The 12,636-nt window shown below is 39.1% G+C and overlaps 1 protein-coding gene across 2 annotated transcripts in view; it reads left to right on the plus strand.

Annotated features, from left to right (window-relative positions):
• Cfap61 (cilia and flagella associated protein 61) overlaps positions 1–12,636 on the plus strand; it is a 330,508-nt gene that overhangs the window by 96,224 nt on the left and 221,648 nt on the right. For both annotated transcript variants that reach the window (XM_045156198.1, XM_045156199.1), the window contains exon 9: positions 2,114–2,205. In XM_045156198.1, the coding sequence (XP_045012133.1) occupies positions 2,114–2,205 (92 nt within the window). The remainder of the gene's footprint in view (positions 1–2,113; positions 2,206–12,636) is intronic.

A 12,636-nucleotide genomic window follows, 5' to 3' on the forward strand; every position in this document is an offset into this window, starting at 1 on the left:
AGTTAACAGGATTATTAGTTTACTGCAAATGGAATCCATTCTTTGATTTTTGTTTTATTTATTTTTTAGTAATCTTATCCTAATTGTAAAAGAAATATATGAATGGAACAGGTCTGCGCTTGGGTTTTATTTTAGTTGTGATTTTTGTAGTTCTCCAGCTTAAGGATTAAAATAAGAAAGAAGTATTACAAAAATAAAGTTAATTTAAAAATAGGAAGTTATTAATGTAGAGAGTTTTGTTTCCATTCAAAAGTTAGCTGCTATGCAAAACTTATCAGTGATAGTAAAAGTCAATATATAGCTCTATTCACTGGATAAGATGATGAGGGAAACTTCCAGGCACTGGGAGTGGTTTATATACTTATCACTATAGGTGTCACACAGAGTAAACATATGTACAGGAACACTGAGATGGACACAGTTCCATATGTCTTATATCTCAACAACAAAATAAATCAGGATTAAAAAAAAAAAAAACATGCTGTACTTGTCATCATGAAAATGCTAAAACCTCAGACTTCCTGAACTGTTTTTCTAGGCACAGGACATACTAAAAAACTAGAGACTTGATAGATTTTATTTCTTATGAAGAATCCTTTTGTCAGAAGAATTCTAAGCATTTTCTCATTGCACTTTCCTCTTTGTGGTCAAGGAGCTACCTTTTAGGCTGGCATCGGTTCTCTCAATGTACCTGCAGAATTATTTGCTTTTCTGAGTAACCACCTTGGACATCAAAATTTTCTCTTAGACTCCCATTGAATTTCATTCAACTACGTCTTTGTGAAAGCAGGCAGAAGGCATTCATAATCCAGCAATTTGGGTTGAGAGGAATCTGCAGGAGCCATTACTGTGGTGCGCATAGGAGGAAGCAGAAAGGGCCCTGGATACCTCTCGCCCTGCAGTGTCTGGTAGAGCTGTTAACATCATGAAGGTGGAGCAGCATGCCTCTGCTGAACATAGTGTCTTAGGAGCCTCCAGAGGGCCCGGGGCACCTCCTGCCATGAACAGAGTATCTGTGGGGTGCTCTGAGCTAAGAGCCACCAAAGACTGAAAGCAGAGAGGGCCCCATATGAGGCAGTAGGCAGAGCACATAGTGCTACCATGATGGGCTCTTCTAAATAGCCCTCCTAAGGCATGGAATGATCTGAAAATAGAAACAGGAAAGGAGGAAGAAGATGGAGGAGAGAAAGCAGGGAGCAGTGGGGAGGGAAAATGCCTTAAAAAAGTTATTTTTTTTCCTACTGTAATTTTTAGTGAAGATTAAGTAATGAAGACTACCTTGATTATTGACTTTCCAGAGCACATTACAACAATAATGCTCAGATTCAGTCTTGCTTAGAAAATAGAAAAGTGAGCTGGGTGTGGTTGTGAACACCTGTAATTCCAGTACTCAGGAGACAGAGGTAGCAGGATTGTGAATTCAGTGCTAGTCTGAGCTATGTAGTGAGGTCTGTAAAGGAAAAAGAGGGAGATGAATAGAGGAAGGAAGAGTAAAGAAAGGGAAGAAAGAGCGAATGAATGAAAGAAAAAAAGAAAGAAAGAACGAAAGAAGGGAAGAAAAGAGAAAAGGAAAGAATAATGTCAGGGCTACTGGAAGACCCCAAGGTCATTATATTTCCAAACAAAGGGAAAGCAGCCCTTGCAGTAATCCTTGGCATTTTGGTAGTCCTGTATAGCTAATTGTGGTATCTCTACCTTCTGTCTTAAGACCATTTCAAAGTTTGCCACCCAAGAAGGTAATAATAAATCATTTGTAAACTTCAAAATTGGGGCTTCCATCAAAGGAGCCTGTTGCCCAGAAACTGGCAAAGATTGGGTACTTCTGCATACCAGACATATGTCCTTTTTGTTCCTCATTTCATTTGCATAGCTTCCCTGGGACAGGATGGTTTTATCTCCTCCATGCAGGTAAAGGCACAGAGATGCTAGTTCTGAATTTCAGTGTCAAAGTCAGGATTAGAGTAGATTGCAAGGCCTCTGCTCTTCTCTGTCCCCTAGAAGTGTTCAGATTCACTATTGCTTATAAACACTTGACTATGCTGCCTGATTTCTCATGGTTCAATAGATACCTTATCATCAATTTTTCATCCTTACTCTGCTTTTTCTTTCAAAGGTTCTGGGTCCAGGAATGATAGCCAGAGTTCCCAGAAGATACCTGAGGAGCCAAGGGAATCTGCTTCTCTAGAAACTATGGAGAACATCCAGGTAAGGGAGACCATTCCCCAGCAACTGGGTGCAGGCTTACTTTTGACCTCAGCTGCATCTTTGGTGGTTGGACCATTGTTGAGGAACATCTGGTGCAGCAAAGGCTCTACCAGTATTAAAAAGACTGCACTTGTTTGTAATAGACCATCATAGCCTCAGGGTATGCTCCAGAATACAGATAAGATATTAGGTACTTTTCTTGTTGTGGTGACAAAATACCTGACAAAGGCAACCTGGGCTCTGGGTCTGTGAAACAGCCCATGCTTAAGAGCAGGTAAAGAGCCATTGCCTCCTGTCATAAATTCCAGAGCCTCTTGTCTTTTTAGTCTCCTTTCTGCCTTGAATAAAAATCTTGAGGATAAGAGGGAGAGAGGACTTGAGTCTTACTTGGTCACCTGGACTGTTCTCTCTTATTTTCATGTCTGTACGGAAAAAGGCTTGCTGGTCTCTTAAACCACAGAGGACTCCATGTGTAGTGCTTGGGTGTTGTATTTCAAGTAGTTTAATTCAAGTAGATCACATTCTCACAATGGTGGTCCCTCTAAGTCCTGAGGGTGTTCTAAAATCAGAGTATATCTCCAGCCTGCAAGAGATTGTACATGATGAAAAAAGGAGAAGATCTTAGTGAAATAGGTGCAAAAGATAGGCAACATCACAGAAGAGGAAACTGGAACCTTTTAAAGAAGATTGCATGGCAAAGACAATTGAGGGAGATCAAACTGATAAGTGGGGTTTTAAAAAAATACTTTGGAGTGGAGAGATGGCTTAGTGGTCAAAGTGTTTGCCTGTAGGGTCTAATGACAAAGGTTTGATTCCTTAGTATCCATGTAAAGCCAGATGCACAGTGGCACATGGATCTGGAGTTTATTTACAGTGGCTAGAGGCCCTGTGCAACCCATTGCCTCTCTGTCTGCCCCTCTGTCTTCTTGAAAATAAATATATATTTTTAAAAAGTACATGGTCTTCTGTGGGTATTAATATATGGGTATGAATATTAAGAGAAGTGCTTACTGGGCAGTTTGATGAGTATAGTATATATATTTAGCCAGACAGCAGCAGACGTTACACCCCTAGGGCTCATGACACTACCTACACAAGACCATCATAATAGGAGGAAAAGATGATGGCATCAAAATAAGAGAGAGACTGACTGAGGGGTGGGGAGATATGATAGAGAGTGGAGTTTCAAAAGGAAGAGTGGTGGGAGGGAAGGAATTAACATGGGATATTGTTTGCAATTGTGGGAGTTGTTAATAATAAAAAAAATTTTAAAAACTTTTTTTGCTTTCTAAAATATACATACATACATACATATATTAAAAAGTACATGGGATTTCCATTTCTGTCTAACATAGAATTCAGATAGTGTGTATACTTTTCTACCTCAAACAACCAAAATGTAGCTAAAATATATGAAATAATGGATATTTTCAAGAAACTTCCCTCCAGGTAACCAAGAACAATGATGCCTGAGAGATGGAAAGTAAGATGGAAAATCCTATAATTATTGTAATCTATGACCTTGAGAATGTTTCCAGGCCACCTCCTAGGACATGAAAAAGTCAGCAGAATTCCTGCTTTGCACAGATAGAGCGTTATATCCACAGAGACTAAAGCTTCTGAAATTTGGAAGAGAGAGTAGTAGAGAGGAGAGAGCTGCACACGTAGAGAGCCAGGTCATGTCACCCATCTGTAGAGGATTGTTGGGGAATATTCATCTTACTGTTCATTAGAGCATGCACGAGAGAAAGTTACTAAGAGCAGAGTGCAGACTGAGGAAAGAACATTCCAAAGGGAGTAGAGTTAACAGTTCCCAATGCTCATACTGGGGTTACTGGGGTGGGAATAGTTTATGTCCTTATCAATCACCCTAGAAAACCTTATGCCTGACAAAGCATGGAGAAAGTACACAGAATAGTCTTGATTTAGCAATTGGAGAATAATTAGCTCTAGAAAAGATACTATTTTAGTCCTATCTAATGAAGTTTTTTTATTAATAGAGAGAAAGAATTGGTATGCCAGGACCTCAGCCACTGCAATTGAACTCCAGATGCTTATGCTACCTAGTGATCACGTGTGACCTTATGCTTACCTCACCTTTGTGTGCCTGGCTAACATAGGATGTGGAGAGCTGAACATGGGTCCTTAGGCTTCGCAGGCAAGTGCTTTTTTGACTGCTAAGCCATCTCTCCAAGGATCAACTTATTTTCAAGTAATGTCCCTAAGTCCAAGAATATTTGTAGTTATACAAAATTATCCTGCCACCAACTAGGAAAATTCACAATGTTTAAAAATCTAACAAAAATTGCTGGGTGATGAGGAGACATCTCCATGAATATAAGCATTTGCTGAGCAAACATGAGCACCTGAGTTTGCTTCCCAGTACCCATTTTAAAATCAGAGCATGGTTACACATGCCTTTGACTCCAGCACTGAGTGGGACAGAGACAGGAATATCACTGAGCTCACTGGTCAGCCAGTTTAAATGAAAAACTATAAGCTCCAGAGTTAAATAAAATTATTTCCTGGGGAAATAAGGTAAAAGAGTATGAGGAGGCTACCCAGCATTTTCCTCTGGCTTCATGCATATGACTTATACACTACAACAGGATATAGATACAAAAATTTCTATGTATTCGAAAAAAACAAGCCCAAGCATATATGTTATATGAGGCAGAGATAAATCTATCAACCTTACCCAACCCAGATCTGAAATAGATTTTAGAATTCATGGGCAAATTACAGTCAGGGGTGACATACCCAAAGCCACCAGTAAACCCACTCTGCCTAAGAGAGCTTGTATTCCACCTGGCTGAGCAATCCCCAAAATAAAGGTGTGACAAAATCCTTTGCAGGCACACAAAAGATGGAAACACTTAATACCAACAGACTAACATTAGACAAAATATTAAAACAATACTTTAGTCAGAAAGAAAATGAGAGCAGATGGAAATCTGGATCCATACACACCAATGAAGACCACTGGAGAACTTGACACAGTGGTAGGTAAATGTCAAAAATTTGTTAATATCTATATATCCTTAAAAGACTATTGATTTGGGCTGAAGAGATGGTTCAGCACTTAAGGTGCATGCCCTTAAAGCCCAAGTACCCAGGTTTGATTCCCCAATACCCATGTAAAGTCAGATGCAAGGTGACATATGCATCAAGTTCATTTGCAGTGGCTAGAGGCCCTGGAGCACCATTATCTCTGTCTCTGTCTCTTTGTCTCTCAAATAAATAAAAGTAAAATATCAAAAAATAAAAGACTATTGATTTCTTAAAAAATAAAGACAATATAGTGTGGAGATTATAACATATAAATTGTATGACAATATCAGAACAAGGGCTGGCAGGCTAAATGTAAGCATAATTGTGTTAATGTTTCTATAGTGTATCTGATGTGGTATAATGTCACCTTAAGATCATCTGTGAAAATTGAACATTTATCCTGTAAACATTTGAAAAAAAGTGTTGTCAAATTCAGAGTTGTACCTTTATAAGCCCATGGAAGAGATCAAATCAAATCATGGCAATATAAACTTCATTCAAAATAAGGCCAAAAGCAAAGGATAAGAAAAACCAGATGAGACAAACAAAATAAATATCAAGATGACAGACTTAATTCTAAAAACAATAATTACATTAAGTATAAGTGGCCTAAACAACCTCACAAAGAGCACATGTAGATATAAATTGATTGAAAAAGACATGGTTATATGCTTACTGCAAAATGTCAAAATATAAAGACATAATACAACTTCCGGTTAAGATGGTGGCTTAGGTGCCATGCCAAAGTAGCCTAGGGGGGAAGAAGACAAAAAAAAAAAAAAAAAAAAAAAAAAAAAAAAAAAACCTCAGCAAAATACACACTTTCACTAAAAAGTGAGGGGTATAGGAAATGGAAACGACAAGCATAAGCGGCCCCGGCAGGTCCGCCGACGGCGGTGGAGGTGGCAGCGCACCAGAAAGCCTCAAGGCTCGGCTCCAGCCACAGGAAAAGCCAGGTGAGGGGAGCTTCCACTCACACCGGAGCTCTCCGCAACTCAAGAAACGTGCAGGGAGAGTGGCAGTGAGCAACAGAGGAGCAGATCACAAGGTAGAAGAACATGTGGAATAGCAAGAGAACTAGAGCAGCTGTGGCTCTCTCGCCTCCCCCACCGCCTGAGCCCAGGTCCAGTGAACAGAGCAGCGGTCTCAGGAACTGGTCACGCCAACATGAGCTGACAGCAGGACCCAAGCAGGAGCAGAGCTGGCAGCAACATCAGCGGCTCTGGGGTGCCGATCTGCAGGGTCACAGTGAAAGGCCCAAGAATCCAGAAGCCCAGAAATACTATCACGCTCCAAAGGGAGCTTAAGCAGGCCCCTGCATACCTCAAATTCCAGGCTTTACTCTCTGTTGGAAGTAAGCAGAGAATCCCTCTTCTCATTATATCAGAGCCTGCTCCTAATATAAAACTAGGTAAAAAGGGCGTGAGATAGCCCTCAAAGATGGGAAATGAGTAATGAAGTAAACCGCTTATTTGGTTTCTGTAAATAGCCTGCACCATAAGCCTTAACAGCCTGCACCATAAGCCTTAATAGCCTGCACCATAAGCCTTAATAGCCCACACCATAAGCCGTAGCAGCCTGCCTTAGACCACACTTTGCTACCCCCACCCAAGGACCCATGCAAATGCTTACCACCAAGGTCATAGGAAACTGATTGGTCCACGGGGGGCTTGAGCAATTTAAACTAATTGGCTTAGAAACTATGGAGTGGCACAAACTGACTGTCTCACACCCCGTGGGCCCCTAATGTTAAAAAAATGATTGGTCTAATGCACAGCCTTTGTTAGAAATCCTATAAAAACTGTCCCGTTCCTGCATTCGAGGCTCTGCAGTCCTCTACCCCTGCGTGGTGTATTACTGTGGGACCCAGCGAACTTGGAATAAAATCCTATTGCAGTTTGCATCAAGACCGCTTCTTGTGAGTGATTTGGGGTGTCGCCATATCCGGGCAGAGCGTGGGGTCCCCGTTTTTGGGGTCCTGCAACACTTGCCAGGCTTGATTTGCCCCACAGGAAAAGCCAGTGCCCAGCTCCAGAAATCAGAATAGCAGCCCAACGATCCAGCCAGCAACTTGACTGAGACCAAAATCATCCAAAAAGGTAACTGGAATTGCACCAGGGAAGGTTATTACTTGGTCACAAGCTGACTTGGATCCCTCAACAGACAAGAAATCTTAACCTCTTTGTTGATAGAGGATCTGGTTGTTATAATAACTACTGTTACATACATACTCGGTGCTGTGTGTGATTGAATGTATACAGTGTTTAATTAAATTTTAGAATCTACCTGTGTTTTATTCCACTCAGCCTACTTGAATAGTCCCATAGCAGGGAAAATCAACCCCTAGGAACACCTTTGTAGATACTTTGAGAGTCTTAAGAGCCACACCTAACACCTTAAGTTCCAACCCTGAAAATATATAACATCAAATCAACCTAAGAATACACAGCTAGCTAGAAAATCCAAGCATTAACTTAATCCAAGATGCAAAAATATATACATTATAACACAAGAAACACTAAAAAGCAAGACAATATAAATCCATCTAAAAGCATTAATGCATCAGAAATGACCTCTAGTGAGAATGAGTTAGAGGAAATGCCTGAGAAAGATTTCGAAAGAATGATTGTAAATATGTTCAAAGAAGTCAAAGAACAAATCAAAGGAGTCAAAGAGGAAATCAAAGGAATCAAAGAAGACACAGAACACCAATTTCATGAAATAAAGAAGACAATACAAGACATAAATAAGGAAATAGAAATAATAAAGAAAAACCAGTCAGAATTACTAGCAATGAAGAACACAGTTAATGAAATAAAAAACTCTGTAGAAAATCCCACCAGTAGAATGGATGAAGGAGAGAACAGAATATCTAAGCTAGAAGACCAGGTGGCAGATCTAATACAGTCCAACAAAGAGAAAGACAAACTTATATAAAAGTATGAGTGGGAAATTCAAGATATTCGGAACACTATGAAAAGATCAAATATAAGAATTCAGGGCATAGTAGAAGGAGAAGAATTCCACTCCAAAGGCAAAGTAGGTGTCTTCAACAAAATCACAAAAGAAAACTTCCCCCAAATTGGGAAAGAGGTGCCAATGCAGATACAGGAAGCCTTTAGAACCCCAGCCAGACAAAACTTGGAAAGAACCTCTCTTCGTCATATTATATTATAATCAAACTACCAAACACACAAACCAAGGAAAAAATATTGAAAGCAGTTAGAGAGAAAAATCAGGTTACGTACAAAGGCAAGCCCATCAGTATTACAGCAGATTATTCAACACAAACTTTAAAAGCCAGAAGGGCTTGGAGTGATGTATTCAAAGTTATGAAAGACAACAACTGTCAACCAAGGTTACTTTATCCTGTAAAGACAGAGAAATAAGGACATTCCATGACAAAAGCATGTTAAAGCAGTATTTGAAGACAAAACAAGCTCTACAGAAAATACTTGATAGGATCCTCCATGTGAAGAAAAGGAAAAGCACACATATAAGGAACCTGGAATAAACAAGCAATACTGAAATACTAGTTAACACAAGAAAGCAAAGGTAGAACCTGAACCACAAAAAAAAAAAAAAAAAAAAAAGGCAAACATAAAAACACACCTTGTTTTTTTTTTTTTTAAATATTTTTTTATTTATTTGAGAGCGACAGACACAGAAAGACAGATAGAGGGAGAGAGAGAATGGGCGTGCCAGGGCTTCCAGCCTCTGCAAACGAACTCCAGACATGTGCGCCCCCCTGTGCATCTGGCTAACGTGGGACCTGGGGAACTGAGCCTCGAACCGGGGTCCTTAGATTCACAGGCAAGCGCTTAACCACTAAGCCATTTCTCCAGCCCCCAAACACACCTTTTAATAATATCTCTTAACATCAACGGTTTCAATGCCCCAACCAAAAGAGATAGGTTTTCAGACTGGGTTAAAAAGCAGGATCCTCCAATTTGTTGTCTCCAAGAAACTCACCTTTCTACAAAGGATAGACATTATCTTAGGGTGAAAGGTTGGAAGATGGTGTTTCAAGCAAATGGCCCTAGAAAACAAGTAGGGGTTGCTATCCTAATATCTGACAAGGTAGACTTCAGTCCAACGTTGGTCAAGAAAGATAAGGAAGGGCTGGAGAGATGGCTTAGCGGTTAAGCGCTCGCCTGTGAAGCCTAAGGACCCCGGTTCAAGGCTCGGTTCCCCAGGTCCCACGTTAGCCAGATGCACAAGGGGGCGCACGTGTCTGGAGTTTGTTTGCAGTGGCTAGAAGCCCTGGCGCGCCCATTCTCTCTCTCTCCCTCTATCTGTCTTTCTCTCTGTGTCTGTTACTCTCAAATAAATAAATAAAAAATGAACAAAAAAAAAAGAAAGAAAGATAAGGAAGGTCACTTTATATTGATTAAGGGCACACTCCAACAGGAGGACATTACAATCCTAAACATATATGCAACTAACATGGGGGCTCCCAAATTCATCAAACAAACACTATTAGAACTAAGGTCACAGATAACATCATACACATTGGTGGTGGGTGACTTTAACACCCAACTCTCATCAATTGACAGGTCATCCCAGGAAAAAATAAACAGAGAGGCATCTGGATTAAATGAGGTCATAGAAGGAATGGACCTAACAGATATATACAGGAGATTTCATACAAATGCTGCAGAATATACATTCTTTTCAGCAGCACATGGAACATTCTCTAAAATAGACCATATATTAGGACACAAAGCAAATCTTAACAAATTCAGGAAAACTGAAATAATTCCTTGCATTCTATCTGACCACAATGGAATTAAACTACAAATCAGTAGCAAGAAAGGCAATAGAGCATACACAATATCAAAGAAACTAAACAATACACTACTAAATGATGAATGGGTCAATGAAGAAATCAAGAAGGAAATCAAAAAATTTATAGAGTCAAACCATAATGAGAACACAACATACCAAAATCTCTGGGACACAATGAAGGCAGTTCTAAGAGGTAAATTTATACCTTAAGTGCCTATATTAAGAAATGAGAAAGGTTGCAAGTAAACGACCTAATGCTTCACCTTAAAGCCTTGGAAAAAGAAGAACAAGGCAAACCAAAAATCAGTAGATGGGAAGAAATAATAAAGATTAGGGCAGAAATTAATGAAATAGAAACAAACAAACAAACAAAAATCCAAAGAATTAATGTAACAATAAGTTAGTTCTTTGTAAGGATAAACAAGGTTGATAAACACTTAGCAAATCTGACCAAAAGAAAGAGAGAAGAGACACAAATTAATAAAATCAGAGATGAGAAAGGTAACATCACAACAGATTCCAGAGAAATTCAATAAATCATAGAAACATACTATAAAAGTATATACCCCACAAAGTATGAAAATCTGAAAGAAATGGATGATTTCCTTGATTTATATGACCTACTTAAATTAAATCAAAATGAGATTAATCACTTAAATAGACCTATAACAATCATGGAGATCCAAACAGTTATCAATAATCTCCCAACTAATAAAAGCCCAGGCCCAGATGGATTCACTGCTGAATTTTACCAGACCTTTAAGGAAGAGCTAACACCATTGCTTCTTAAGCTTTTCCAGGAAATAGGAAAAGAAGGAATTCTACCAAACTCCTTCTATGAGGCCAGCATCACCCTGATACCAAAGCCAGGCAAAGATAGAGCAAAAAAAAGAAAATTACAGACCAATCTCCCTCATGAACATAGATGCAAAAATTCTCAACAGAATATTGGGAAACAGAATACAAGAGTATATCCGAAAGATCATTCACCCTGCCCAAGGAGGTTTTATCCCAGAGATGCAGAGATGGTTCAACATACGCAAATCTATAAATGTAATACATTACATAAACGGGATGAAGGACAAAAATCACATGACCATCTCATTAGACGCAGAGAAAGCATTTGACAAAATCCAACATCCCTTCATGATAAAAGTCCTACAGAGACTGGGAATAGAAGGAACATATCTCAATATAATAAAAGCTATTTATGACAAGCCTACAGCCAACATATTACTAAATGGGGGAAAACTGGAAGCTTTTCCACTAAAATCAGGAACAAGACAAGGGTGTCCACTGTCCCCACTTTTATTTAACATAGTTCTGGAAGTCTTAGCCATAGCAATAAGGCAAGAGACACACATAAAAGGGATACAATTTGGAAAGGAAGAGATCAAGTTATCATTATTTGCAGATGACTGATTCTATACATAAAGGACCCTAAAGACTCTACTAGCAAACTGTTATAGCTGATCAAAACCTACAGCCATGTAGCAGGATACAAAATAAATACACAGAAATCAGTAGCCTTCATATATGCTAACAACAAGCACACAGAGGATGAAATCAGAGAATCACTCCCATTCACAATTGCATCAAAAAAGTAAAGTACCTTGGAATAAACCTAACCAAGGAAGTAATGAATCTCTACAATGAGAACTTTAAAACACTCAAGCGAGAAATTGCAGAAGACACTAAAAAGTAAAGAAACATCCCTTGTTCCTGGATTGGAAGAATCAACATTGTGAAAATGGCAATCTATACATTTAATGCAATCCCCATCAAAATTCCAAAGGCGTTCTTCATGGAAATAGAAAAAACAATCCAAAAATTCTTTTGGAATCACAAAAAAACTCGAACATCTAAAATAATACTGAGCAACAAAAATAAGGCTGGTGGTATCACCATACCTGATTTTAACCTATACTACAGAGCCATAGTAACAAAAACAGTGTGGTACTGGCACAAAAACAGACATGTAAATCAGTGGAACAGAATAGAGGACGCAGATGTAAGCCCAGGTAACTATAGCCACCTGATATTCGATAAACATTCAAAAATGCTCATTGAAGAAAAGACAGCCTCTTCAGCAAATGGTGTTGGGAAAACTGGATATATTCTGCAGAAGGATGAAAATAGATTCTTCTCTTTTGCCATGCACAAGAATTAAGTCCACATGGATTAAAGACCTTACCATCAGACCTGAAACTCTGAAACTGCTAGAGGAAAAAGTAGGGGAAACCCTTCAACATATTGGTCTTGGCAAAGACTTTGTGAATACAACACCAATTGCTCAGGCAATAAAACCACAGATTAATCACTGGGACCTCATGAAATTACAAAGATTTTGCACTGCAATGGACACAGTGAAAAAAGCAAAGAGTCAACCTACAGAATGGGAAAAAATCTTCACCAGCTATACATCTGATAGAGGATTAATATCTAGGATATACAAAGAACTCAAAAAGTTAAATAACAAGGAATCCAACAGGCCAATCAAAAATGGGCTATGGTGCCAAATAGAGCATTCTCTAAGGAATAAATACGAATGACATATAAGCATCTAAAAAAATGTTCTACGTCACTAGTCAT

This window comes from Jaculus jaculus, chromosome 8 (assembly GCF_020740685.1).
Source record: "Jaculus jaculus isolate mJacJac1 chromosome 8, mJacJac1.mat.Y.cur, whole genome shotgun sequence".
Classification (NCBI taxonomy): domain Eukaryota; kingdom Metazoa; phylum Chordata; class Mammalia; order Rodentia; family Dipodidae; genus Jaculus; species Jaculus jaculus.